The following is a 23,521-nucleotide window of genomic DNA, read 5'->3' as shown; positions in this document are numbered from 1 at the left end:
AAGTCGGTTATATCTCAAATGAACATAGCATGTTCAAGTGCGGTCTGTGCGTTCGGTCTTAAAGGGGCAGCAGTTTGATAAACCTGCTTCTGTGTTTTAATGCTAATCAAACAAAGGAGAAATAAATACTCACTGCTCTTGACTAAATAGGCTACCCTTTTCAACTTTAGAAAATATCCATCTATATATAATTCATACAGTAATGAATATGCTTTTTTCACATTTGATTACTTTATTCAAATTTCTGTACTGTTAGATACCCGAAAAACTCTAAAAACACTGTTTATTTCATTTGTAGCCTTTCTTTGTTCTATATTGTATATATTTGTCCTATTTGTAATTCGATTGTTTGTTTTTATTTTGTTACTGACTGCTTACTTGTTTTAAATTCACATTAATTAGGCTGCTAGTTTTTGTTGTAGTATCAAAATTGGATTAAATAATTGATATTTCACTGGTTTTGACAAACATTTGAACCGCTGACCCAGTCCTCAGCACTGAGCCCTGCTGAAGCAGCTCTAAATATGTGCTGTGCTATTAAATGAAAGATAAAATATGATAGAGCAATAGAATGAACAGTGACAGTAGGCTTACAGAAGCTCATACAATGCATTTTAGCAGGCTTAATTAAGCATGAAAATAACTGAAAGAAATATATATATTTGATGAACAAATTAAGCCAACTAATATGATTTATAATCTTTTGGTTTATCTACTAATACATTTAAAAATTACAAATGCAGTGAAAATTCAGGTATCGGTTACGGTATCGGTATCGGCGAGTACCAAAAATTACAGTATCGGTATCTGACTCGTTCTGCAAAAAGTGGTATCGGGACATCCCTAATAAAAATGGTATCAAATGAAAGCCAACACTCATGGGATGTCTGCTGAAGTGTCAGAATGAACATTTATTGTACAGTGTAAGAGACAACAGAACTAGAACATGAAAAAAACAATCTCTGCCTAAAGAGAACCAGTTTTCAAAGTGAATATCAGCTTGGAAACATAACCTAGTATCCCAAAACCTCTATCAATCAGTACCCATATCTATGGGAATGAGTCAAGCCAAGTTTAAAGCTTGTAGGGAGAGACAGTGCAATGCTGCACAAGTTATAATACTTTAATGTCAAGGCGGAAATTTAGAACTGTAGATGATGGTCTATGGTGCTATTTGACTTAGTGTACCAGGTTGTAACACAAATTATATTTAATTCACATATCACTATAGTTATTAATTCCATCCTAACAAAACTGCTTTCTCACTTCTTTAGGGTTAGGGGTTAGTAACTAGTTAGTAGTAATAACTATGTAATAGTCGTATGGCAAAGGTATGTTTTTCCCCATCAAAGCAGTGGCTCTCAGGTTGGCAGAGGTTGGCTCTCAGGTTGTCATTCTCATCCCTTTGAGACTGAATGGATTGAATAAGCAAGGTCAAGCTAAGCGAAATGCAAATAATGGTGTGTGTCTATTATATTGCAAAAATATTGCACAATATTATACTACAAAAATCTCCAGAAAGAGCACAAAGACACCACTTCCTGAAAAATCACTTCAATCAAAGGGCTGTATTTTCCATATTTGTCTTGACAAATGAAACATTTTTCCCAATCAATATCTCTTCCTATTTGTTTTTCTTTGGACACTAGGCTTACAGCTCCCTCTGGATCCATGTTATCTCATCTGAAGGCAAAGAAATTTTTCACTACACTAGTCTGATTGGTTTCTGAGTGGATCACTACAATGTCCTCTGACATAAGCTGAGGGCTTTGCTATCTAACAAACTTATAAACACTTTTAGCTATAGCAGACTGTAAAATAGGCTGCTGTGCAGCAAATAAATTAAAAACATAATATTTCCATTACACATCTGCACAAAACTTAATTTACCTATTAGTAAGTAAGCTAGTAATTATGAAAGTAAATTAGCCTAGCTATACACTCACCTAAAGGATTATTAGGAACACCTGTTCAATTTCTCATTAATGCAATTATCTAATCAACCAATCACATGGCAGTTGATTCGATGCATTTAGGGGTGTGGTCCTGGTCAAGACAATCTCATGAACTCCAAACTGAATGTCAGAATGGGACAAAAAGGTGATTTAAGCAATTTTGAGTGTGGCATGGTTGTTGGTGCCAGACAGGCCGGTCTGAGTATTTCACAATCTGCTCAGTTACTGGGATTTTCACGCACAACCATTTCTAGGGTTTACAAAGAATGGTGTGAAAAGGGAAAAACATCCAGTAAGCGGCAGTCCTGTGGGCGAAAATGCCTTGTTGATGCTAGAGGTCAGAGGAGAATGGGCCGTCTGATTCAAGCTGATAGAAGAGCAACTTTGACTGAAATAACCACTTGTTACAACCGAGGTATGCAGCAAAGCTTTTGTGAAGCCACAACACGCACAACCTTGAGGCGGATGGGCTACAACAGCAGAAGACCCCACCGGGTACCACTCATCTCCACTACAAATAGGAAAAAAGAGGCTACAATTTGCACGAGCTCACCAAAATTGGACAGTTGAAGACTGGAAACATGTTGCCTGGTCTGATGAGTCTCAATTTCTGTTGAGACATTCAGATGGAATTTGGCGTAATTTTTGGCTCAGAATTTTGGCTCAGAGTCAGAATTTGGCGTAAACAGAATGAGAACATGGATCCATCATGCCTTGTTACCACTGTGCAGGCTGGTGGTGGTGGTGTAATGGTGTGGGGGATGTTTTCTTTGCACACTTTAGGCCCCTTAGTGCCAATTGGGCATTGTTTAAATGCCACGGCCTACCTGAGCATTGTTTCTGACCATGTCCATCCCTTTATGACCACCATGTACCGATCCTCTGATGGCTACTTCCAGCAGGATAATGCACCATGTCACAAAGCTCGAATCATTTCAAATTGGTTTCTTGAACATGACAATGAGTTCACTGTACTAAAATGGCCCCCACAGTCACCAGATCTCAACCCAATAGAGCATCTTTGGGATGTGGTGGAACGGGAGCTTTGTGCCCTGGATGTGCATCCCACAAATCTCCATCAACTGCAAGATGCTATCCTATCAATATGGGCCAACATTTCTAAAGAATGCTTTCAGCACCTTGTTGAATCAATGCCACGTAGAATTAAGGCAGTTCTGAAGGCGAAAGGGGGTCAAACACAGTATTAGTATGGTGCTCCTAATAATCCTTTAGGTGATCCTTTGTATATCTGGTAAGTATATAGCTAGTTGGAACACAGTTTAGCTTACCTGTTTCTGGCAACATTTGATGGCAGAATGGTAGAATCTTGAGGTAAATGTTTGTGTAGACAAATAGATCAAGTTAATCTGTTGTGTGATTGTGTGATTCACTCCTTTATAAAGTTTTGTTCAGACTGTACTGTTGACACCTGCTGTGATCATCTTCTCTGGATCTGCTGCCTCAATCTGCTGCCAAATCACAGCTGTGCTGACACAACAGTGCCCCTTGTGGTGTGATACTCTTGTGGTATTTATTGATTATTATTTTTTAATGATCATGCTTGCACATAAGTTGGATTATATTGCACATTTGCCCAAAATTACAGTAGGTAACATGGAAGAAAATGGAAGCACTTTGGGAAAAAAATCCGCTTTTACCACTTTTAAGAATATAGTGTTAAAATGGACAAAAAAGCATTTTCTAAGCTGACAACCTGGCTAGAACACATGTTGAGGGGTTAAATATTAATACTGGATAGGTTGTATACTTGTACCAAAAAGTGTCCAACAAAGTTTTAATATCAGTTTTGGCCCCCTGACTATATCAGACAAAGAGCTGATCTGCCCACATATAACCGCAAGGAGTGGACGGGACAGAGAAAAGGGCTAGGTTTGCCTCCTCCAGGGGCAACGCTTGCAGGTTCACCACCTGATCCCGAAAGGGAGTGGAACGTACCCAGGCCGGGGTCTCAGGAGGTCATGAGAGTTGGGCGTCCTGAATTCCAGGCACGATTTGTCGACCGAAAATGCGTGCAGGTCCCCTACTCTCTCGATGGAGACCAAAGCAAGCAGGAGAACTGTTTTTATAGACAGGACTTTTAACTCTGCTGCCTGCAATGGCTCAAAGGGAGGTCTCTGCAGTGCAGTCAGCACCAGAGATAAGTCCCAAGGGGGTATAGAGGCGAGGCGAGGCGAGGTGGTTTCAGTGACATTCCATTTGTTGTACTGCCTGGAAACGCCCAATCCATATGTGTAACTTCCACATGATACGGGCAGGATGTGGCTTCCGCAGCATTCCTTGACCCTTGAAAGGGCACGCTTCCCAGTGTTATCCAATACACTGTTAGACCTTACCAGGTTTTTTTTTTACAGTAAAATAATGGCAACACTGTTGCCAGTAATTTACTGTTAATTGTACAGTTCTTTACTGTAATCTACAGCATGTAAAAATCCTGTAAAAATTCACTAAATTAAAACTCGAGTTAACTAATTTCACTTACAGAAACCGACTGTTTTAAATTGACCAACTGTCATTTTAAATGTATTAACTAAAATTTATAATGCACTTATAGACCAATTTCGAGTCGACGTCACAGTTACGTCACAGCGTTAGCTGGTGGCAAAACAAAGGGAAAACGTACTCGGTTACTAACGTAACCTCGGTTCTCTCTAGAAGAGGGAACGAGTACTGCGTTTTTATCAAAACGCTACGGGAAAAGTCTCTTTTCACGAAATACTGAAGCAAAAAATTATCCTTAATTTTCATACATGTAAAGCGCGTTGCAGCAGTAGTCAACTATGGCGAGACGGCTTGCTCGCTCATTGGCTGCTCTGCGGCAACTGCATAAGCCTATCGAGCGAGGCCTGAGGTGACGTCAGGCCAATGAGGGCGCTTCGCGCCCTCCTTGCCATTTCCCGCCGAGACGGGTGTGGCTAACCTCTATAAATGGAGCTCGAAAAGGCTGATTCACTTGATTTTCATAGCCGAAGCGAACCAGAGTGAACCGTACGCACGGCAGAGAACGCAGTACTCGTTCCCTCTTCTAGAGAGAACCGAGGTTACGTTAGTAACCGAGTACGTTCTCTTACGAGAGTCCTCTCGTACTGCGTTTTTATCAAAACGCTACGGGAACCCCTTGTAAAACGCCGTGCGTGCTGGGATAAAAACACCGATCACTGGAAGCTAAGCCAGATGTACAGTGCATAATCACCAGATAGACTCACAAAGAATCCGGGAATAAGGGATGGGGGACCTTAATTCCCTAAACTGTAACGTCCGCAGACGTAAACATGACCTCACAGAGAGAGTCTAGAGACAAGAGGGGATTCCCTCCGTCCTTATATGGTCGCGCCAGCAGACGCGAATATGACATCACATAGACAGGGTGGGGAACCTGAACTGAATGTGGGAAATGTGGGTCTTACACAATTCTGCCCATAAGACAGTCGGTAGCGCGTTGCGCATGCGATTTCAGTGTTCTAGTTAGACAGCTGAATCGACTACACCGATAGTAGCTTAGCCTGCAAGGCGGGAACTTCTAGGTTGTAAAACCTGATAAATGTAGACGGCGAGGCCCAGCCTGCCGCCGTACATATATCCTGTAAGGAAATCCCGCTGGACCAAGCCCACGAGGAGGCAACGCCCCTCGTGGAGTGCGCTCTGACTCCCAACGGGTACTGAATGCCCTTGACAGTATAAGCCAGCGCTATGGCGTCAACTATCCATCTGGATAAGCTTTGTTTCGAAACAGCCATTCCCTTGGAACGTCCACTGAACGAGACAAAAAGCTGCTCAGTCTGTCTGAAGACAGCGGAGCGGGACACGTAAGCTCTTAAAGCCCTAACAGGGCAAAGAAAACTTGAGTCCCCTTCCTCACTTGACCCCGGCAGGGCAGACAGGGAGATAACCTGAGCCCGAAACGGCGTGTTGAGGGACTTTGGCACATAGCCATGCTTAGGTTTGAGTATGACTTTAGAGTCATTAGGTCCAAACTCTAAGCACGCTGGGCTCACGGAGAGCGCGTGCAGGTCGCCTATGCGCTTCACCGAAGCGAGAGCCATCAAAAACACTGTTTTGAAAGACAAATGTTTGAGGCTAATAGATTGGATAGGCTCGAAAGGGGCACCTTTCATGGCCGTCAAGACTGTAGAAAGGTCCCACATAGGAACTGAAGGAGGTCTGGGTGGATTCAGCCTCCTAGCTCCCCTGAGGAAGCGGATGACTAAATCGTTCCTTCCTAGTGACTGACCCAGCTTTGTTCCGGAGAACGCTGTAATAGCCGCCACGTAAACTTTGAGCGTGGAAGGGGATCTGCCCTTATCCAACAGCTCCTGTAGGAAGGAGAGAACCTCCGTCACCTCACAATCGAGAGGTGATAGGCTCCGAGCTGTACACCAGCCGGAGAAAACCGACCACTTTGAGGCATAAAGCCGCCGAGTCGACGGCGCTCTGGCCTGAGTGATGGTATTTATCACTCCCTCTGCGAGGTCAACGGATATCCGTTGAGCGCCCACGCATGAAGGGACCACAGCTCCGGGTGTGGGTGCCAAATCGAGCCCCCGGCCTGCGAGAGGAGATCTCTCCTCAATGGCACTGGCCATGGAGCGAAGTCTGCTAGCTGCATCAGGACTGGAAACCATGTTTGGTTCCTCCAGAACGGTGCTACAAGCAGCACTGGGCATTCTGTTTCCCTGACCCGCTCTAACACCTGTGGCAGGAGGGAGACGGGGGGGAAAGCGTATAACGGGCAGCGCGGCCACATCTGGGACAGCGCGCTGTCGTTCTTGGAAAAGAACACGGGGCAATGAGCGTTTTCGCGGGACGCGAATAGGTCCACCTCCGCTCTGCCGAATCTCTCCCACAACAGCCGGACTGTTTGTGGGTGTAGAGACCATTCGCCCAGGGGAATGTTGTTCCTGGACAGTCTGTCTGGGCCCACATTCTGGAGCCCAGGCACATGCACTGCTCTCAGCGAGCGCAAATTGTGCTGAGCCCATATTAGGAGGCGTTTCGCCAGCCTGTACAGGGATGTGGATTTCAGACCGCCCTGGCGATTTATATAGGACACCACGGCCGTGTTGTCCGAACGGACTACGACGTGTTGGTCCTTGATATGGGGACAAAAACGCGTCAGCGCATTGTGCACTGCCAGCATTTCCAGGCAGTTGATGTGTTGGAGCTTTTCTCGTTCCGACCACAGGCCGAAGAACGGTCTGCCCTCGAGCAGCGCTCCCATCCCGAGGTGGATGCATCTGTCGACACCATCCTCACTCTCGAGGAAGTCCCCAGGCTTACACCTGATTGGTACCAGCCGTCCGCCAACCAAGGTATCAGGGCTGTCACACAGCTTTGATTGATCTTGAGGCGTAACCGGCCGGACACCCACGCTCTGCGCGGTACTCGCGCTTTCAACCAGAACTGCAGCGGGCGCATGCGGAGCAAGCCCAGCTGGAGAACTGATGATGCTGAGGCCATGAGACCCAGCATCCTTTGAAACTTCCTGAGCGGGGTGAAAGCGCCGCGGCGGAAAGACTTCGCCGCGCGCTGAATGTGCAGCGCGCGCTGTGGCGACAGCCGCGCCGTCATAGACTGCGAGTCCAGAACGATACCCAGAAACGAAATCGTTTGACTGGGGTTCAGTGAACTCTTCGCCCAATTGACCGTGATACCAAGATTCTCGAGGTGATCGAGTAAAATGGTTCTGTGCTCCACGAGCTGAGATCGTGATTGAGCTAGGATCAACCAGTCGTCCAAATAGTTCAGCACTCGCATGCCTCTGAGTCTGAGAGGAGCGAGCGCTGCGTCCATGCATTTCGTAAATGTACGAGGTGCCAGGGACAAGCCGAAAGGCAGGACTGTATACTGGTATGTCTGACCCTCGAAGGCGAATCTCAAGTATCGCCTGTGATGTGACGCTATCTGTATTTGAAAATACGCATCCTTCAGATCTATCGACATGAACCAGTCTTCTCGGCGAACATGCGCGAGAATTTTGCTGGTCGTGAGCATTTTGAAACTGCGTTTCACTAATACTCTGTTTAGCCGTCTTAGATCCAGAATGGGTCTGATACCGCCGTCCTTTTTGGGGACTAGAAAGTATCTGCTGTATAGCCCCCCTTCGCTTTGAGCTCGGGGAACACGCTCTATCGCCCCCTTTATCAGTTTTGATATTTCGGCGCGAAGTAGGTGTGCTACTTCTGAAACCACCGTAGTCTGGACGCGCGCTGTGAAGCGGGGAGGGCGTCGACAAAACTGTAGCGAGAAGCCTCTCTTTATAATGCCTAGCACCCAGTCCGAAACCCCTGGAAGCGCTGCCCATGCTTCTGCATGGCTGGCTAAGGGCTGGATGCGAAGCGCGCTCTGCTCGCCGTGCGACAGAGGCGCTTCGGGGCGCAATAACGTAGGCATTATGCCTGTGGCATTCGAGGCGGGGGGCGCGCTTATTACAGCGGGCAGAGCGCTCGTCCTCGACCTTACTACAGCGCTTGACTGAGTGAGGGAGGGCTGAGCGGGTCCCGTGGGACTCATGTCTGCGAGTAAATGTGGGCGGGAAGCGGGCACATTCACTGCTTTGGGCGCACTGTCTGACTGAGCAGAGCGAGCGCACACAGGTCTCGTTTTTACAGAGAGCCTGTGGCCTGTGAGACATAGTGTTTGTGCGGGCACTTTCACTATGTTGGAAGCGCAATCGACCTGAGTCGATTTTATGTGCGCGAGCCCTAAGTGTAGGGCTGTGCTTGTGTGTAGAGATGGGCACTGAGGAGTGGGCATCGACACTACACTTATAGCACCATCGGCCGTGGCCGGGACACCAGAAAATACACTCTTTTCGGGATATATCTGGGTAGCCGTAAAAACGGCTTTTGTGTGCAGGCAAGCGGGCGGCTGAGCAGGCTTGCATCTTGCAGAAAACGCTGGAACAGTCGCAAGTCTTGGGACTGAAACAGCGGCGCGCTTGGGTGAGAGACCGGCCGCAGCGGGACTCACACACCTGCGCTTTCCTAGGCGAGCTAGGACTTCTTCGGGGCTTCCGGCTTCACCACAATCCTCGATCGCGGCCCGCGCGGAGCGGGGCGTCGGCTGGTAGAGCGAGAGCGGGGCCCGGAGCTGCGCTGCTGTCGCTGCTGTGAGGATGCGGCCGAAGGCGGGGGCTGAGGCTGAGAGCTCCGCGGAGTCTGTTTTTCACGACCCGCTGCAGAACCAGAGCGCTTCGGGAGGAAGTGCTTGAAGGCTTGAGACGCTTTCTGGGCTTCAGTAAATCTCTCCACGAACTCGGAGAGAGAAGAACCGAAAAGGCCAGCGGAAGACAGCGGGGCGTCGAGAAACGCGTTGCGCTCGGAATCAGCCATCTTCGTGAGCGTCAGCCATAGATGCCTCTCAGCAACAGTGGCGGAAGCCATACACTTTCCCATGGCTTGTGCAGCAGACTTGGTAGCGCGGAGTGTTAGATCTGAAGCGCTCCTCAAATCCGCGATGCAGATAGCCTCAGGTCCCATCTCGTCCAACTTACGGAGGAGATCACCCTGAAATATCTGCAGTGTAGCCATGGTGTGTAGCGCTGACGCGGCCTGCCCAGCGGCGGAGAAAATTCGCGCGAGCAGCGTCGACGTCATGCGGCAGGCTTTTGAAGGCAACACCGGTTTAGTCCGCCGTCCAGCAGAGGGCGGGCAAAGGTGGGTTGCTATCGCCTGTTCCACCGGCGGAAGTGAAAGGTAGCCTCGGTCTTTCGCATTATCCAGGGAGGAAAATGCTGGTGACACAGACGAGCGCGTTCGCGCAGAGAAGGGCGCGTTCCAGGCCTTCGCAACTTCTTCATGCAGCTCAGGAAGAAAAGGAGCGGGCTTTGAATCCGGAGAAGTGCGCTCACCAGGGAGAAAGCTACCATCCAGCCGGGTGCGAGAGGGGAGCTCCGGAGCAGACCACTCGAGGCCGAGGCTCGCCGCGGCCAGCGCGAGTACTCGCATGAGCTCTCTCTCGATGTTGGCTCTCGTAGTGGGCTTGCGGGCAGCAGGCGCGAGATCCTCGGAGCTCGCCCAGTCCTCGCTGCCTGAAGCTAGCAGAGAGCAGGAATCCTTTTCCCCCGACGCGGCCTCGGAACCGACTTCCTGTGATGAAGCGGCGGCAGACTGCGGGCGCTGAGCATCAGGAAGTGATTCGGGAGAAGCCGGTGAAGCAGGCGGGCGAACCGGCGAGCTTAGTCGGGCTGGAGCGGGTTCCGGGACCCGCTGCGAGCGGCGCTTCTTACGGCGCGGCAGCGCGGCGGGGAATGCAGGCTCTGAGAAGAATGCCAGGCGAGTCCGCAGAGTCACCATAGGCAAAAGCTCGCAGTGAGGGCAGCCGCCGTCAGCGAGCGCGAGCGCTGCATGGTCCTCACCCAAACAGGAGACGCAGATGACATGGCGGTCTCCCTCGGTGAGTGGGGCTCGGCACGAGCCGCATGAAGGCATCTTTAAAAAGACGCAGCTCTTTTAGGGGGTGAGTGTCGCAAGGCGAACACACACACACACACACAAGAACAGTAAAAGGATAATGAAAGGATATGCGTCGGAAAGCGCAGCAGGTACGGCTGTAGAAGGCGGCGTGGGCCAGCGGCTTCAAGTGGCTCGTCCCGCTGAAGTGCTTGCCTCAGACGACGCTTGCTTCCTCGTGATCCAGCGATGCGTGCGCTTCGCTGAAGAGATGAAAATCAAGTGAATCAGCCTTTTCGAGCTCCTTTTATAGAGGTTAGCCACACCCGTCTCGGCGGGAAATGGCAAGGAGGGCGCGAAGCGCCCTCATTGGCCTGACGTCACCTCAGGCCTCGCTCGATAGGCTTATGCAGTTGCCGCAGAGCAGCCAATGAGCGAGCAAGCCGTCTCGCCATAGTTGACTACTGCTGCAACGCGCTTTACATGTATGAAAATTAAGGATAATTTTTTGCTTCAGTATTTCGTGAAAAGAGACTTTTCCCGTAGCGTTTTGATAAAAACGCAGTACGAGAGGACTCTCGTAAGAGAACTGGAGGCGGCCAATACCCAGCACAGATTCGGCTACATAATAAGGAGCATTTAATTTTTATTAAATGTCATCTTGTTGTGTTGTTGGGTGCAAGAATCGACGGAGTACAGGCTCCAATTTGAAATTTTATGGCATAATGTTTTCTAAATGATTGTGATTATTTGTGAATCATCTATGATTGTTTACATTGTTTTGATTGATTGTGAAAAGACTTTTTGAAGAACCTGGTAAGAAAGGGTAATCAAATACATAGTTAAAAAATGAATATGCTGTATCTGGAATTTTTATTTCTAGAAAATATTCACATCGTTAAAATTGCACCGTAATGTCACTCTTTACATTGTCATCTCCTGTCTGGCCATGGCGCTGGATAGGCAGAACTGCGGATCGTAGGCTACCACACAAGTCTCGTACACAGGCCCGGGGTGGGTAATCGGGGTACTCGGGAGAATCGGAGAATTCCCGGTGGGCCGCTTCACTTTTGGGCCGGTCGAGGAATTTTTTTTTTTTTCACATTTCAATGTCACGTTAGTTACATTACACGTTCCGCATTCTGACACTGCAGCGCGCAGCCTCTGCATGGGTTGTACCATGTGAGGGAGTTCTCCCGACCCCTCCTATAGAGTTGGTTGGGTCCATAGCCCGCCTTTTCCAAAACGTTTTCTCAGGTAGGCTACCGCGGCACCGCCTACCGATAGCTGGGCCGGCCCTACCGTAATGGTACGCGTCAGGGAGGATGGATGGGAGGAAGAGGCCTGGAGGTATGGAAGCTTGTTTCCGCCACAGAATAAAACATTTTAAAAGATAATAGCGACTTTTTATCTCACAATTGTGAGTTTACAGATAAAGTCAGAATTGTGTGTGAAATAGTCGCAATTGCGTGTGTAACGACAATGACTATGACATGCGGTCACATGCTGGTCAAATTAGTAAATCCTGATCTCCAAGTCTGCTTGAACGGTCAAAATTGCATCTTTGTGGCTCCCCCGAGGGACATTTGAGTCACATAAGGAAACCCTGTTTTCTTAGAATCCCCTCTAAAACCCCCATTTCAGCTCTGGACTCCCTGCGACTTCTACAACCTCACAGACTCGTGACATTCCAGAACACACACACACGTACACACACACACACACACACGAAAGCCACTAAAGTGCAACGTCATGTAGAAATATGGCTCTTGAATGTATACCTTCCGATATGGATGTGTGTGATTAGCTTTGCCTTATAATAGAGGTGTGTTTTGCTAGAGTAAAATCTTGAATTCTAAATGTTCATTGAAGGGAATTCCTCAGTCGTGTCTTGTTGTAACCCTAACTCAGACCATAAAACTTTACGACCCAAGCCTCAAAGGCATTCCAGAACAACACACACACACACACACACACACACACACACACACACACACACACACTCTGGAACTTTGGAAACAGATACTCTTCCACATAACAAGCCACTAAATGTTTGATACGTATTCCTATGTTTATCAAAGTGTCGTCATTTGCCATAACGGAAACACTGACAATTTTATTGTGTGTTTAATCAAGCTTTATTTGTGTGTAATGAGGCATATGAACGTAATGTCATGTGTGTCCAATATCTACCTGTAATTCTTGGTATCTGTCTGACCGCCCTGTTTTAATTCAACCAGTCCCGCACATAGTATTACAGTAAGATGTATTGTTCCAGGTGTACAATCTTAAGAAGAAATATGAATTCTTTCTCTCATAAGACATATGGTGAAAGTAGGCGTTTTCTTCTTCACACAAAGAGAATTTTCCCGCTTCAGAAAAGACAATCTGATTCGCTGTCGTTCCAAGAGGGGGCGTAACCAGATGTCTGATAAAACGGCAGAAGCCCCCTCATCTCGCCCTTCTCTCTCATCCTTCCGCTTCCAACTCATCCAACTTCTCTGGACCCTCTGCCTCGGCGCGGCGTTTCTCCAAGGAACATCTGAAGGAGGCCCTGGCCTTCTCCATCGAACGAACCCATGTTCGAGTCGTAGCTGCCGGTCGTTGCAACTAAGATTTCCAGCCTCTCCCATCCCGGGAGACGAATCTGAACTTTCTCGGTAACATCACATTCAGTGAGCCTTTCAAGCCTCCCGCGACACCGGAAGACGCAGCAGAAACAGGACACCATCCCCGCTTCTTGCATCAGCTTCAGCCTGACCAAAAAGAGCACTCGCAAGTATATTGATTCCTATAAAAGCTGTTCCAGGTGTCTAGGACTTAGGTCTGTGGACTAAGTTACCCTCTATCTTCCCTCTATATCTTTCTTTCTTTCTTTCATTTCATGTTTTTGTTCGGTTAAATGTTTATTGGTGTTTGCATTTTTACGTACGTTTATGTTTGTAGTTTATATAATCTCTAGTGTGTGCCATTTTATTAATAAACCCATTTATACTTTTAATTGTCTCTGTGTTTGAAAACCCACCTTATAAAAGTCAATGAAACTTCAAGATCTAAGCTACAAGCTCGATATTGACTACCTTGAGTAGTTTTAATTCATAAACTCAGAAAGTTTGATATTCGCGGCCAGAAGATAAAACTTTCGTGGAGTTTAAAAGGGATACCCCTTCTTAACTGTAATGATCAGACAGTACAGAACAAGGTAATCTCGATAATTGATAAAATAAATGTACATGCGACTTATGAATTATGACCATGCGTTATAAATATTAATATTCCCTATAGTCTTGAGCTAATTCACATTTACCCCGAGTCGTTATTCTTACATTTATTATGGTGGAGAATCCAAAAGCAGTTTCAAACTTCATTTTTGTGGGCAAATTCAGTTTCAGTTGAATGTGTATTATTGGTATTAATAATTGTAGGCTATACGCGCGTTTTGAAGTGTGAGATAAGTCGCCAAGGCGAACTCACCCAGCTGATCGCGGGCACAAAGCCAGCCCAGCTCTGCTAAAACTGCAGTCCATGACATTACATCTGTCTCTGTAAAGACGAAGCAAAACTCTTTGCAGTTGATACATGTAACATGATTTAAACCGACTAAATGAAGACGAAGGATCTCTTTTAGGACGAAGACGTAAATCTGATAGTTTTCAGTCGTAATAGGCCTTATGATATACAATACGTTAACGATAACTCCTGGTCAGAAATTGGCCTCGCGATCCAATTTCGTAAACCTACGCAAAAATCATAAAAGTGCTATTTTGATTAATGCTTATGGGAGATGAGCAGATGATAAGTCCTGCTCACAGCTGTTCTGATGCCTGGTGTGCTCACAGCTTAAGTAAATAGATGTTCAACGCCTGTTTGCTCACAGTTTCTAGTGATTAAAACACGAAGTTTTAATGCCTGTTGTTATGTAAACCGTTTTATATGTATAATATGTAATTGGAGGCCAGTTTTATGAATTAAGAAAACGGATGATAATCCCTGTTCTCCTTCTTTAAACCGTCTCATGTGTATAATATATAATGTGTAAATTGGAGACCAGTTTTATGAATTAAGAAAAGACGATAATCCCTGTTCTTATTCTAAAACCGTCTCAATGTGTAATGCATAATGTGTAATTCCTGTTAGTCACATGTTGTGAAACTCGCGTCAGTCTTCCGCATGCAACAGAAGCGCAAAACACCACGTGATTCCAAAAAAAAAAATCTGCTGAATTACGCCACTGACCGACACTAGAGGGCAGCCTCTAGGTCTGGGGCAGTTCTCAAATTACGCGCCCCCAACCGACGTCATCCTGCGTGAGCGTCGCCTCCCACTGACGTCAGCCTGCGCGAGCGCAACTACGCCATCTCGTGGCGTTCTAAGATAATACTTGCTTTCAATTTCTTTTTCTCTCTGCATTCATTTTTCTCTCTCAAATACTTAACTGCATTCAAGCTTAGCTTATGCTGATATTATTTGGAGTTAGACAATTCCTTTTTCTGTTTTCGACGGTCACACTTTAAGTTAAGTTCGAAAAAAAAAGGAAAACTTTTCGAATTAAAAACTTAGATTCGATTCACTCAGTTCATTGATAGGTCCACCTAGGAAGAAGCACGCCACCGTGTGGCGATCTTGGGTCGACTTATCAATATCTGTTTAACCCCCAGTCTGCAATTGAAGTGTCTCCTTGCTCCCCTTTTCGTTTGATTATTTTTATGATCCATACTAATAACCTCAGTGTTATTGTAAGGATTATAGGAAGTCATTCTGAATTTCAGTTTTGATTATTTTTAGTATTGATACATCACTGTCATCATTCTAATTTTCTTTCCTTCCTTATTATTATTATTTTGGACCTCTCATTGCATGCTTATTTGAATTTTAATTTAAACAAGTTTGCATTTTTCAAATTGTGTCTATTCAACCAGGTGGACCACTGAGAGGAAACACGGCCCTCACCCTTGTGGCACAAACCCACTGCCGGGGCCTTTTCCTCTGCCTGCGTCTCAAACCTGTGTTGTTTATTCAAATTTTATTTCATTGATAATTATTTTTCTCTTCCCTCTTTCTCCAGTCTCTCCAAGGGGGGGGGGGGGGGGTAGGTTATTCTGATAATTACAACCAATTATCGTAATTTCCTTTGTTGTATCATTATTTTAGTAAAGCCTTTGCCTCTGACTCCTGCATACCTATTTACTCAATTTGATGAAACCAGAAAGCCTTAATTTACTTTAAGTCTAACATTGTAATCCCTCATTGTGTATCTATTGGCAGGACTCAGTCAGTGCACTGTGGTGAGTGAGACGTCATCACTGGTTGGTTTCCGGTGGGCGGGGATCATCTGTCCGACGTTACTGACACTGCACTCCTTCTGGTGTTGGGACCGTCGGAGGGTCTGACCGCGCCCGCTGGTTTCCACCTGGATGACCTCTATTCACCCCAGGTGAACTAAAATTTGATAGAACCCATCCACTTATTAGGAACCACAGAATACTAGCTATTCCTTCGGGTGTATTTTAAGTGCTTGGACTCACCTTTCTCTCTCTAAGACACACTTTCTTTCGAGGTCCTGTCCCGATAACCCACGCATCTCCTGGCCCGATCAGGAACTCTCGCAGTGTTAATAAGGCTTAGGCCTCTTTATTTTATTTTATTTTTATCTTATTTGATTTATTTTCCTTAAATAACGCTCCCCGTGTTATTGTTTGCGACATTTCATTGCAGACCAATTCACTTCCTTGTGTTGTGTTTCCCTCTGATCTTCCCTACCTTCAACCTTGTCTCTTTCTCCACTCTGTGTGATTTGTTCCTTTCATTTCACTTAGACACAGAACCTAAGAGAGACCCCAGGAAAAGCTGAATAATAGAGTGACGATCAAAGCGGGCGTCGCTAGACGACCCCCCCAGGCTACCGCCTGTCCAAATTTCTATTGTGGGTCTCATCCATACCCACGAAATTGGCTCAGCTAACTGTCGGCATCAGTTAGCCCCGAAATTCTCATAAACGGCATAGCCCGTATGAGTATAGCTCATTAACCCTAAAACAAACTTGCATTGTGTCTCTTTTTGTGTGTGCTGTGCTTCTCTCACCACAGTAAGCAGAGATGTCGAGCTAACCCAGAAGTACGACCACGAGCAGCTGGCCAAAAATCTTCGGAAAATCGCACTCAACCTCGTCACCAAGGCCCGGGCCAGCGAAAGGCTCAGCCTCGACATGGAACAGAAGGCAGCCGCACTACAGCTCCAGGCCACAGAAGCCCGGAAGGACCGAGCCCACACACAGAGTCGGCTAGACCAGCTAATCTTCCTGACCGAGGAAGAGGACGAGACGGACACAACGCTACAACAGGAAGTTGAAAGACTTCAAAATGCCCTGGACGATCTTCGTCGGCACACAGACCTTACCACAGAGAATCAACACCGTTCCAGGCCAGCAGGTGGTGGCACGACTGTGACGGTGCCCGTCCAAAGCGTCGGACCGACCGCTCAGAAAGATTCTGGAACCAGCACCACCCGCCGTCCAGAACTCCAAGCCCAGACCGTCGAACCTGTAACCACTCTCTCCAGAACACTGGTGAGCCCGAGTCTTCTTACATCACAGATGAAGACAGTACAGCCACGTCTGACACAGACACAGAAAACGAACACTGACACCTACTGCTTCAAGGTCCTGACTGACCTGCAGTTGAGTAACCAGACCAATGTCTGCGCCACATACATACCACCATCACGATTGCAGTGACCACACAGCACGAACGAACTTTACCAACTACACTGCACGCCTCAGAGCCGCCAAACGCTACCTCCGCTGTGTACAAAAAAAAAGTCATGCGGGCCTCTGATGAACAGACTTTTCCTATGCCACCACTTACCCCTCCACCACCCTCGCAGGCCATCCGAGCTCACTGACAACCAGTGCCTCAGACAGCTGTCTGCCACCACGCACATGTTGCGTTCACAAGACTTCTATACGCATTGTGCACCTGTTGCCATCACAGCGCCACAGCTCGTAAAGCCACAAAGCACCATGGGGGGGGCCAGGCGTAACAATGACGCCACATGTGCCAAAAAGCCATGCATGGGACATCAAAGCATGTGGCATACCAACCTCAGCGAACCAAAAAGACTGTCCTAAACCAACTAAGGACCTCCATCGCTGGAATTTTTTTTTTTTCTCCTTCTCTCTCTCTCTCTCCCTATCGCCTCTAACAGGATGCAGGCCGCAGTGGTTCGCGAGAAAGCAGCCACACTCACCAGGTCTGGCATCCGGCATCGCACGGAGAGAGCAACCCTGAGTCCTGAACACCAAGGCAGGACTCGCACTCAACACAGTCCCTCCAAGCATGGGCAACCGCCCAGCCTGAACACCTCACCTGTGTCCATACCTGGACCGCAGCTGACGCTGCGCTGTGTACCTCCACAGCAACCGACCACGCCCTGACTCCCGTCTTGGCTTTCACCCTGTACCAGACCCTACCAAATGTGAGCAGCCACAGCAAAGCTCACAAAGCCGTGTCTGGTGGTTTCCTATGGAACCGCAAAAAGGGGGTCCCGATCCGGGGCTCGCCTAAACCTCACTTGACCTGAGTCCTCAGTCATCAGCCGCTTGCCATCGACCATTGCGCTAATTCGTTGTTCGATAAAGTCCTTCCGAGGTCTTTATCTAACAAAAAGGGGGATATGTAACGACAATGACTATGACATGCGGTCACATGCTGGTCAAATTAGTAAATCCTGATCTCCAAGTCTGCTTGAACGGTCAAAATTGCATCTTTGTGGCTCCCCCGAGGGACATTTGAGTCACATAAGGAAACCCTGTTTTCTTAGAATCCCCTCTAAAACCCCCATTTCAGCTCTGGACTCCCTGCGACTTCTACAACCTCACAGACTCGTGACATTCCAGAACACACACACACGTACACACACACACACACACACGAAAGCCACTAAAGTGCAACGTCATGTAGAAATATGGCTCTTGAATGTATACCTTCCGATATGGATGTGTGTGATTAGCTTTGCCTTATAATAGAGGTGTGTTTTGCTAGAGTAAAATCTTGAATTCTAAATGTTCATTGAAGGGAATTCCTCAGTCGTGTCTTGTTGTAACCCTAACTCAGACCATAAAACTTTACGACCCAAGCCTCAAAGGCATTCCAGAACAACACACACACACACACACACACACACACACACACACACACACTCTGGAACTTTGGAAACAGATACTCTTCCACATAACAAGCCACTAAATGTTTGATACGTATTCCTATGTTTCTCAAAGTGTCGTCATTTGCCATAACGGAAACACTGACAATTTTATTGTGTGTTTAATCAAGCTTTATTTGTGTGTAATGAGGCATATGAACGTAATGTCATGTGTGTCCAATATCTACCTGTAATTCTTGGTATCTGTCTGACCGCCCTGTTTTAATTCAACCAGTCCCGCACATAGTATTACAGTAAGATGTATTGTTCCAGGTGTACAATCTTAAGAAGAAATATGAATTCTTTCTCTCATAAGACATATGGTGAAAGTAGGCGTTTTCTTCTTCACACAAAGAGAATTTTCCCGCTTCAGAAAAGACAATCTGATTCGCTGTCGTTCCAAGAGGGGGCGTAACCAGATGTCTGATAAAACGGCAGAAGCCCCCTCATCTCGCCCTTCTCTCTCATCCTTCCGCTTCCAACTCATCCAACTTCTCTGGACCCTCTGCCTCGGCGCAGCGTTTCTCCAAGGAACATCTGAAGGAGGCCCTGGCCTTCTCCATCGAACGAACCCATGTTCGAGTCGTAGCTGCCGGTCGTTGCAACTAAGATTTCCAGCCTCTCCCATCCCGGGAGACGAATCTGAACTTTCTCGGTAACATCACATTCAGTGAGCCTTTCAAGCCTCCCGCGACACCGGAAGACGCAGCAGAAACAGGACACCATCCCCGCTTCTTGCATCAGCTTCAGCCTGACCAAAAAGAGCACTCGCAAGTATATTGATTCCTATAAAAGCTGTTCCAGGTGTCTAGGACTTAGGTCTGTGGACTAAGTTACCCTCTATCTTCCCTCTATATCTTTCTTTCTTTCTTTCATTTCATGTTTTTGTTCGGTTAAATGTTTATTGGTGTTTGCATTTTTACGTACGTTTATGTTTGTAGTTTATATAATCTCTAGTGTGTGCCATTTTATTAATAAACCCATTTATACTTTTAATTGTCTCTGTGTTTGAAAACCCACCTTATAAAAGTCAATGAAACTTCAAGATCTAAGCTACAAGCTCGATATTGACTACCTTGAGTAGTTTTAATTCATAAACTCAGAAAGTTTGATATTCGCGGCCAGAAGATAAAACTTTCGTGGAGTTTAAAAGGGATACCCCTTCTTAACTGTAATGATCAGACAGTACAGAACAAGGTAATCTCGATAATTGATAAAATAAATGTACATGCGACTTATGAATTATGACCATGCGTTATAAATATTAATATTCCCTATAGTCTTGAGCTAATTCACATTTACCCCGAGTCGTTATTCTTACACGTGTTATAAAGTCAGAATTGCGAGATATAAAGTCTGAATTGCGAGATATAAAGTCTGAATTGTGTCAAATAAAGTCGCAATTGCGTGTTATAAAGTCAGAATTGCAAGATATAAAGTCAGAATTGCGAGATATAAAGTCAGAATTGCCTGAAATAAAGTTTCAATTGCGTGTTATAAAGTCAGAATTGCGAGATATAAAGTAAGAATTGTGTGAAATAAAGTCACAATTGCTTCTTATAAAGTCTAAGTGAATTATTATTTAACCTTTACATTATTTGTTATTAATACAAACTACACAATAGTAAGAGCTGAACTGTTGCTTCATTTATCCAATTTGGAAAAAGTGCTAATTTGGAATTCCACCATGGAAAAAGTGGGCCGGTCTTGGGCCTGAAACTCCCGGGCTGAAACGTGGCCCCACTCCGGCCCTGCGTACGTGACCATTTAGTACAGTTATAGGCATCTAAATATGTATATGCACACAGTTTCTCTTTACCCTCGGTTTCTCTATCAGGTAGGTGTAGAAGTCAGGCCACTCAACCGGAGGTAGCGCTGACGTTAATCCTGTCAGATCGTCCATCCACTGACTGAGCGTGTATGCCGGGTCAGCCGATCTGGGATGTCCGTTAAAATAAACTTTTGCAAATAACAATCGCGGTCCTGGACAGTGAGTGACCTTGCACATTAAGATAAAATCGGATTTTCTCCAGTCATTATTAAAAAAACAAGCTAACAAAACTTACGTTAGTGAAGCGGCCAGAGGGATCGTTCTGCCACCACCTAAGCTCCGCCCACAAAAAAACGTCACCATGTTTACCAACTGAAAAGTGGTCTATAATGTGAACAAAGTATTACCGTGAACTTTCATTTGAGACCACTAAAAAAAAAAGAAATGTCCACTGGACCAGCAACTACACAGTCACCATCTGTTAAATAAAGCAACATGCAGCAAATCATCAATGTTTCTAGATTTTCTCCTGGACTGAAGCACAGGCTCTACTCTTCTGCACAATGGTAACCAAAAAAATAATAATTGTACAGTAAACTATGGCAACAGTGTTGCCAGTATATACCTGTTTTAAAACTTACAGTTTATTACTGTTAAAATACATTTCGTGTGTGTCTTTTTATCTTACACTGTTAACCCTTTCAACCCCACAGGAACATCCACACTAGAGTAAAAAATAACATTGATGCAGTGTTGCATTGAGGTATTTGGGGGAGCCAGTGCCCCTGTCTCAACAAGCTTGCCCCCCCTCTGGCCCCCCCTAAATTTGGAATTGTAAAATCACACCAAACAACTTTGGGTGCAATGCGCCACAATCTGCTTTTGTAGAAATATCGTAGTATCGTGCATTCTGTCATCGCAGTTCTTGCGCCTCCGTCTCAACATACTGTACAACGCGATGAATAGTCACATCAAATGTTAACGCAGAGGAACGGGATACTGCAGTTCACAAAAGTTCATTATTTGCATGTGCTTTAAAGCCTTGCCGGTTAAACGTCATTCGCTGCTGATGCGCTGTTCTAACATGTGCTTTTCTGAGCGCAAACACCCAATGCGCACATGCACTAAAAGCCTGTCTAACAGTACCTGGTTACTGGACTAAGTTATCTTTCGAGTCTTATATCGAGTCTTATATCGAGTCTTATATTGCGCTAATACTGTCAAATACACAAAAGGTTTACATAAACAAAGTTGGTTACGTCTAAAGCAAACAGAGAAAATTGAGAGAAAATCTGACTGCTTGTCAAATGTGTGTATATTAGATGCGTTGCGTGCAGGTCTTAAGCCCAATTTATACTTCTGCGTCGAACTTACGCCGTAGCTACGTCGTAGGCTGTGTTTAGCAGGCGTACCCTTCGGCGTACCCTGACGCGCACCTCTCCAAAAATGTAACAATGCGTCAACTCTACGTGGACGCAAGCGCTGTGTTTGGTCTGCTAGAACCCCTCCCTCGGGTTTCACATGCTCCCTCTGCATGAGTAATTGCGCGTCAACGCGGACAACGACACAGAAGTATAAATTAAAACCAACGCGTTGCCTACAGCGTAGAGGCTTCAGCGTAGGTCCGACGCAGAAGTATAAATTGGGCTTTAAAGAGACAGTAGCCTAATAGTAAAAATGCTGCCGCGTATCCTTAAAGAAATAGTTCACCCAAAACCAAACAGTTGCTGGTACCCATTGACTTCCATAGTAGGAAAAAATATATACTATGGAATGGGGTACATCAACTGTTTGGTTACCCACATTCTTCCAAATAACTTTTTTTTTTCAACAGAAGAAAGAAACGTATTTGGGTTTAAAACAACTTAAGAGAGTAAATGATAACAATTTATATTTGGGGGGAGAATTATCCCTTTAATGTTAATAAAACAACAAAACACAAAGAGGAAATCACTCACTGCTCTTGACTGAGAACATTAAGTTGTGTGTGTAATATGTATCTTTGTTCATAATTTTTAATAACAAAGAAAATAATGACAAAGATTTTTATCTTCGCCACTTTGGCCTAAATGTCTGCCATTTTTTTATTTTTTTATATTTTGTTACCTAAGGCTGTAATGCTCAGTCACTTGCAAAATAGTAAAACCAACATGAAAAAGAATTGTGATAAAATCCCCCCCCCCCATTACCATTGTTGTCTAACCCTAATCATTCTAAAACATTCCCATAACCTGTTACAATCATAAGTTGTCCTTACCTGCAGGTTAAAGATGCTAGATGTTGTTTCAGGGTCCTCGGCGGTGTCCCGGCTCGCACTGGGCGTTTGCTTAGTATTAATATCTAAACTACAACAAAATAAAGATATTTCTAGGAAAAATCACTCCGAGACTTGTCTTAAAAGGTTTCAGAATCACCAAAAAAATGGTTTTGTTTTACTTAAAAATTTTCAGAATAATACAAAGACAACAATTCATAGATTGAAAGATTAAGATATCAGAAATGCGTGAAGGTCTTCACCCGAATTGCGGCCCAGAGAAATAGGAAACAAAGCTTTTTATATTGTTTGTTGTTATTGGGGCTGTCTTAAGACTTTGGGGCTGTCCTAAGACTTTGGGGCTGTCATTATAATGCATCAATTCCTTATAAGGTAAACAACTGGCCTTGAAATTGTCCAAGGTTATAACAAGGTTGCAAGAAGCAGCTATACTTATTTTTTGTAGCTTACGCTTGAAATCTAATATACATCTGACCGTTCCTTCACCCGCAGCTGTCAAAACCACATCCTGCTTCATCCAGCTTGTGTCTGGCTCTCCTCTCTGGTTTTCAGAGGCTACAAGTCTTTTTATTTTTTTAAACAATGGTAAAAGTCAGAGAAGCAGACGTCACCCCAAGACCTGCTGAGCTGTTGATTCAGAGAAATAAAGAAAAGCACAAACACTTTAGTTGCAGGGCATTTTGCATCATGCTTCAAACGATCCAAGCCTCTCCTGCAAATGCAACATTCAGCTTTTCCATTTGTCTGATAACTTGAGTCTTCTGTTAAGATGGCTTCTTGCATGATTTCTTCTTCCTATGGCGTGGTCTATGTCACAATATGAGGTCGATCTGGCTTTGGATATGGTGATGAAAAAAAAAAAATGCTTTTGCATTTGCTTGCACAACTTTTGCAAGCAAACTCACCAATCAAG

The 23,521-nt window shown here is 45.5% G+C and overlaps 4 protein-coding genes across 5 annotated transcripts in view; 2 read left to right on the top strand and 2 right to left on the bottom strand.

Moving 5' to 3' along the window:
• LOC309492511 (uncharacterized protein) overlaps positions 1-17,181 on the top strand; it is a 147,553-nt gene extending 130,372 nt beyond the window's left edge. The window contains exon 2 of the mRNA XM_082161534.1: positions 13,188-17,181. Within this exon, the coding sequence (XP_082017660.1) occupies positions 16,569-17,096 (528 nt within the window). The 5' untranslated portion in view covers positions 13,188-16,568 and the 3' untranslated portion in view covers positions 17,097-17,181. The remainder of the gene's footprint in view (positions 1-13,187) is intronic.
• Positions 1-23,521, bottom strand: part of LOC309492436 (uncharacterized protein) — a 111,310-nt gene that overhangs the window by 17,196 nt on the left and 70,593 nt on the right. The window lies entirely within an intron of this gene.
• Positions 1-23,521, top strand: part of LOC309492456 (GTPase IMAP family member 7-like) — a 57,285-nt gene that overhangs the window by 33,342 nt on the left and 422 nt on the right. The window lies entirely within an intron of this gene.
• On the bottom strand, positions 4,593-7,968 carry LOC309492460 (uncharacterized protein). The gene is made up of 2 exons (XM_082161452.1): positions 7,251-7,968; positions 4,593-7,062 (listed from the first exon to the last, which is right to left on the bottom strand). Exons 1-2 carry the CDS (start codon positions 7,962-7,964, stop codon positions 6,427-6,429), a joined length of 1,350 nt encoding a protein of 449 aa, XP_082017578.1. The 5' UTR covers positions 7,965-7,968; the 3' UTR covers positions 4,593-6,426.

Source organism: Leuciscus leuciscus (assembly GCF_965113295.1).
Source record: "Leuciscus leuciscus genome assembly, chromosome: 2".
In the NCBI taxonomy this organism is placed as follows: Eukaryota; Metazoa; Chordata; class Actinopteri; order Cypriniformes; family Leuciscidae; genus Leuciscus; species Leuciscus leuciscus.
The sequence above is the reverse complement of the archived record's forward strand: the minus strand, read 5'-3'. Positions and strand labels throughout refer to the sequence as shown.

What these genes read in the sequence shown, in the direction of transcription:
- LOC309492460 (XM_082161452.1), bottom strand. Translation starts at nt 7,964, where the DNA reads ATGCTCACGACCAGCAAAATTCTCGCGCATGTTCGCCGAGAAGACTGG. An exon ending in ACGGCTGGTACCAATCAGGT is followed by an intron (nt 7,063 to 7,250) that starts GTAAGCCTGGGG and finishes CCCCATATCAAG; the next exon opens with GACCAACACGTCGTAGTCCG.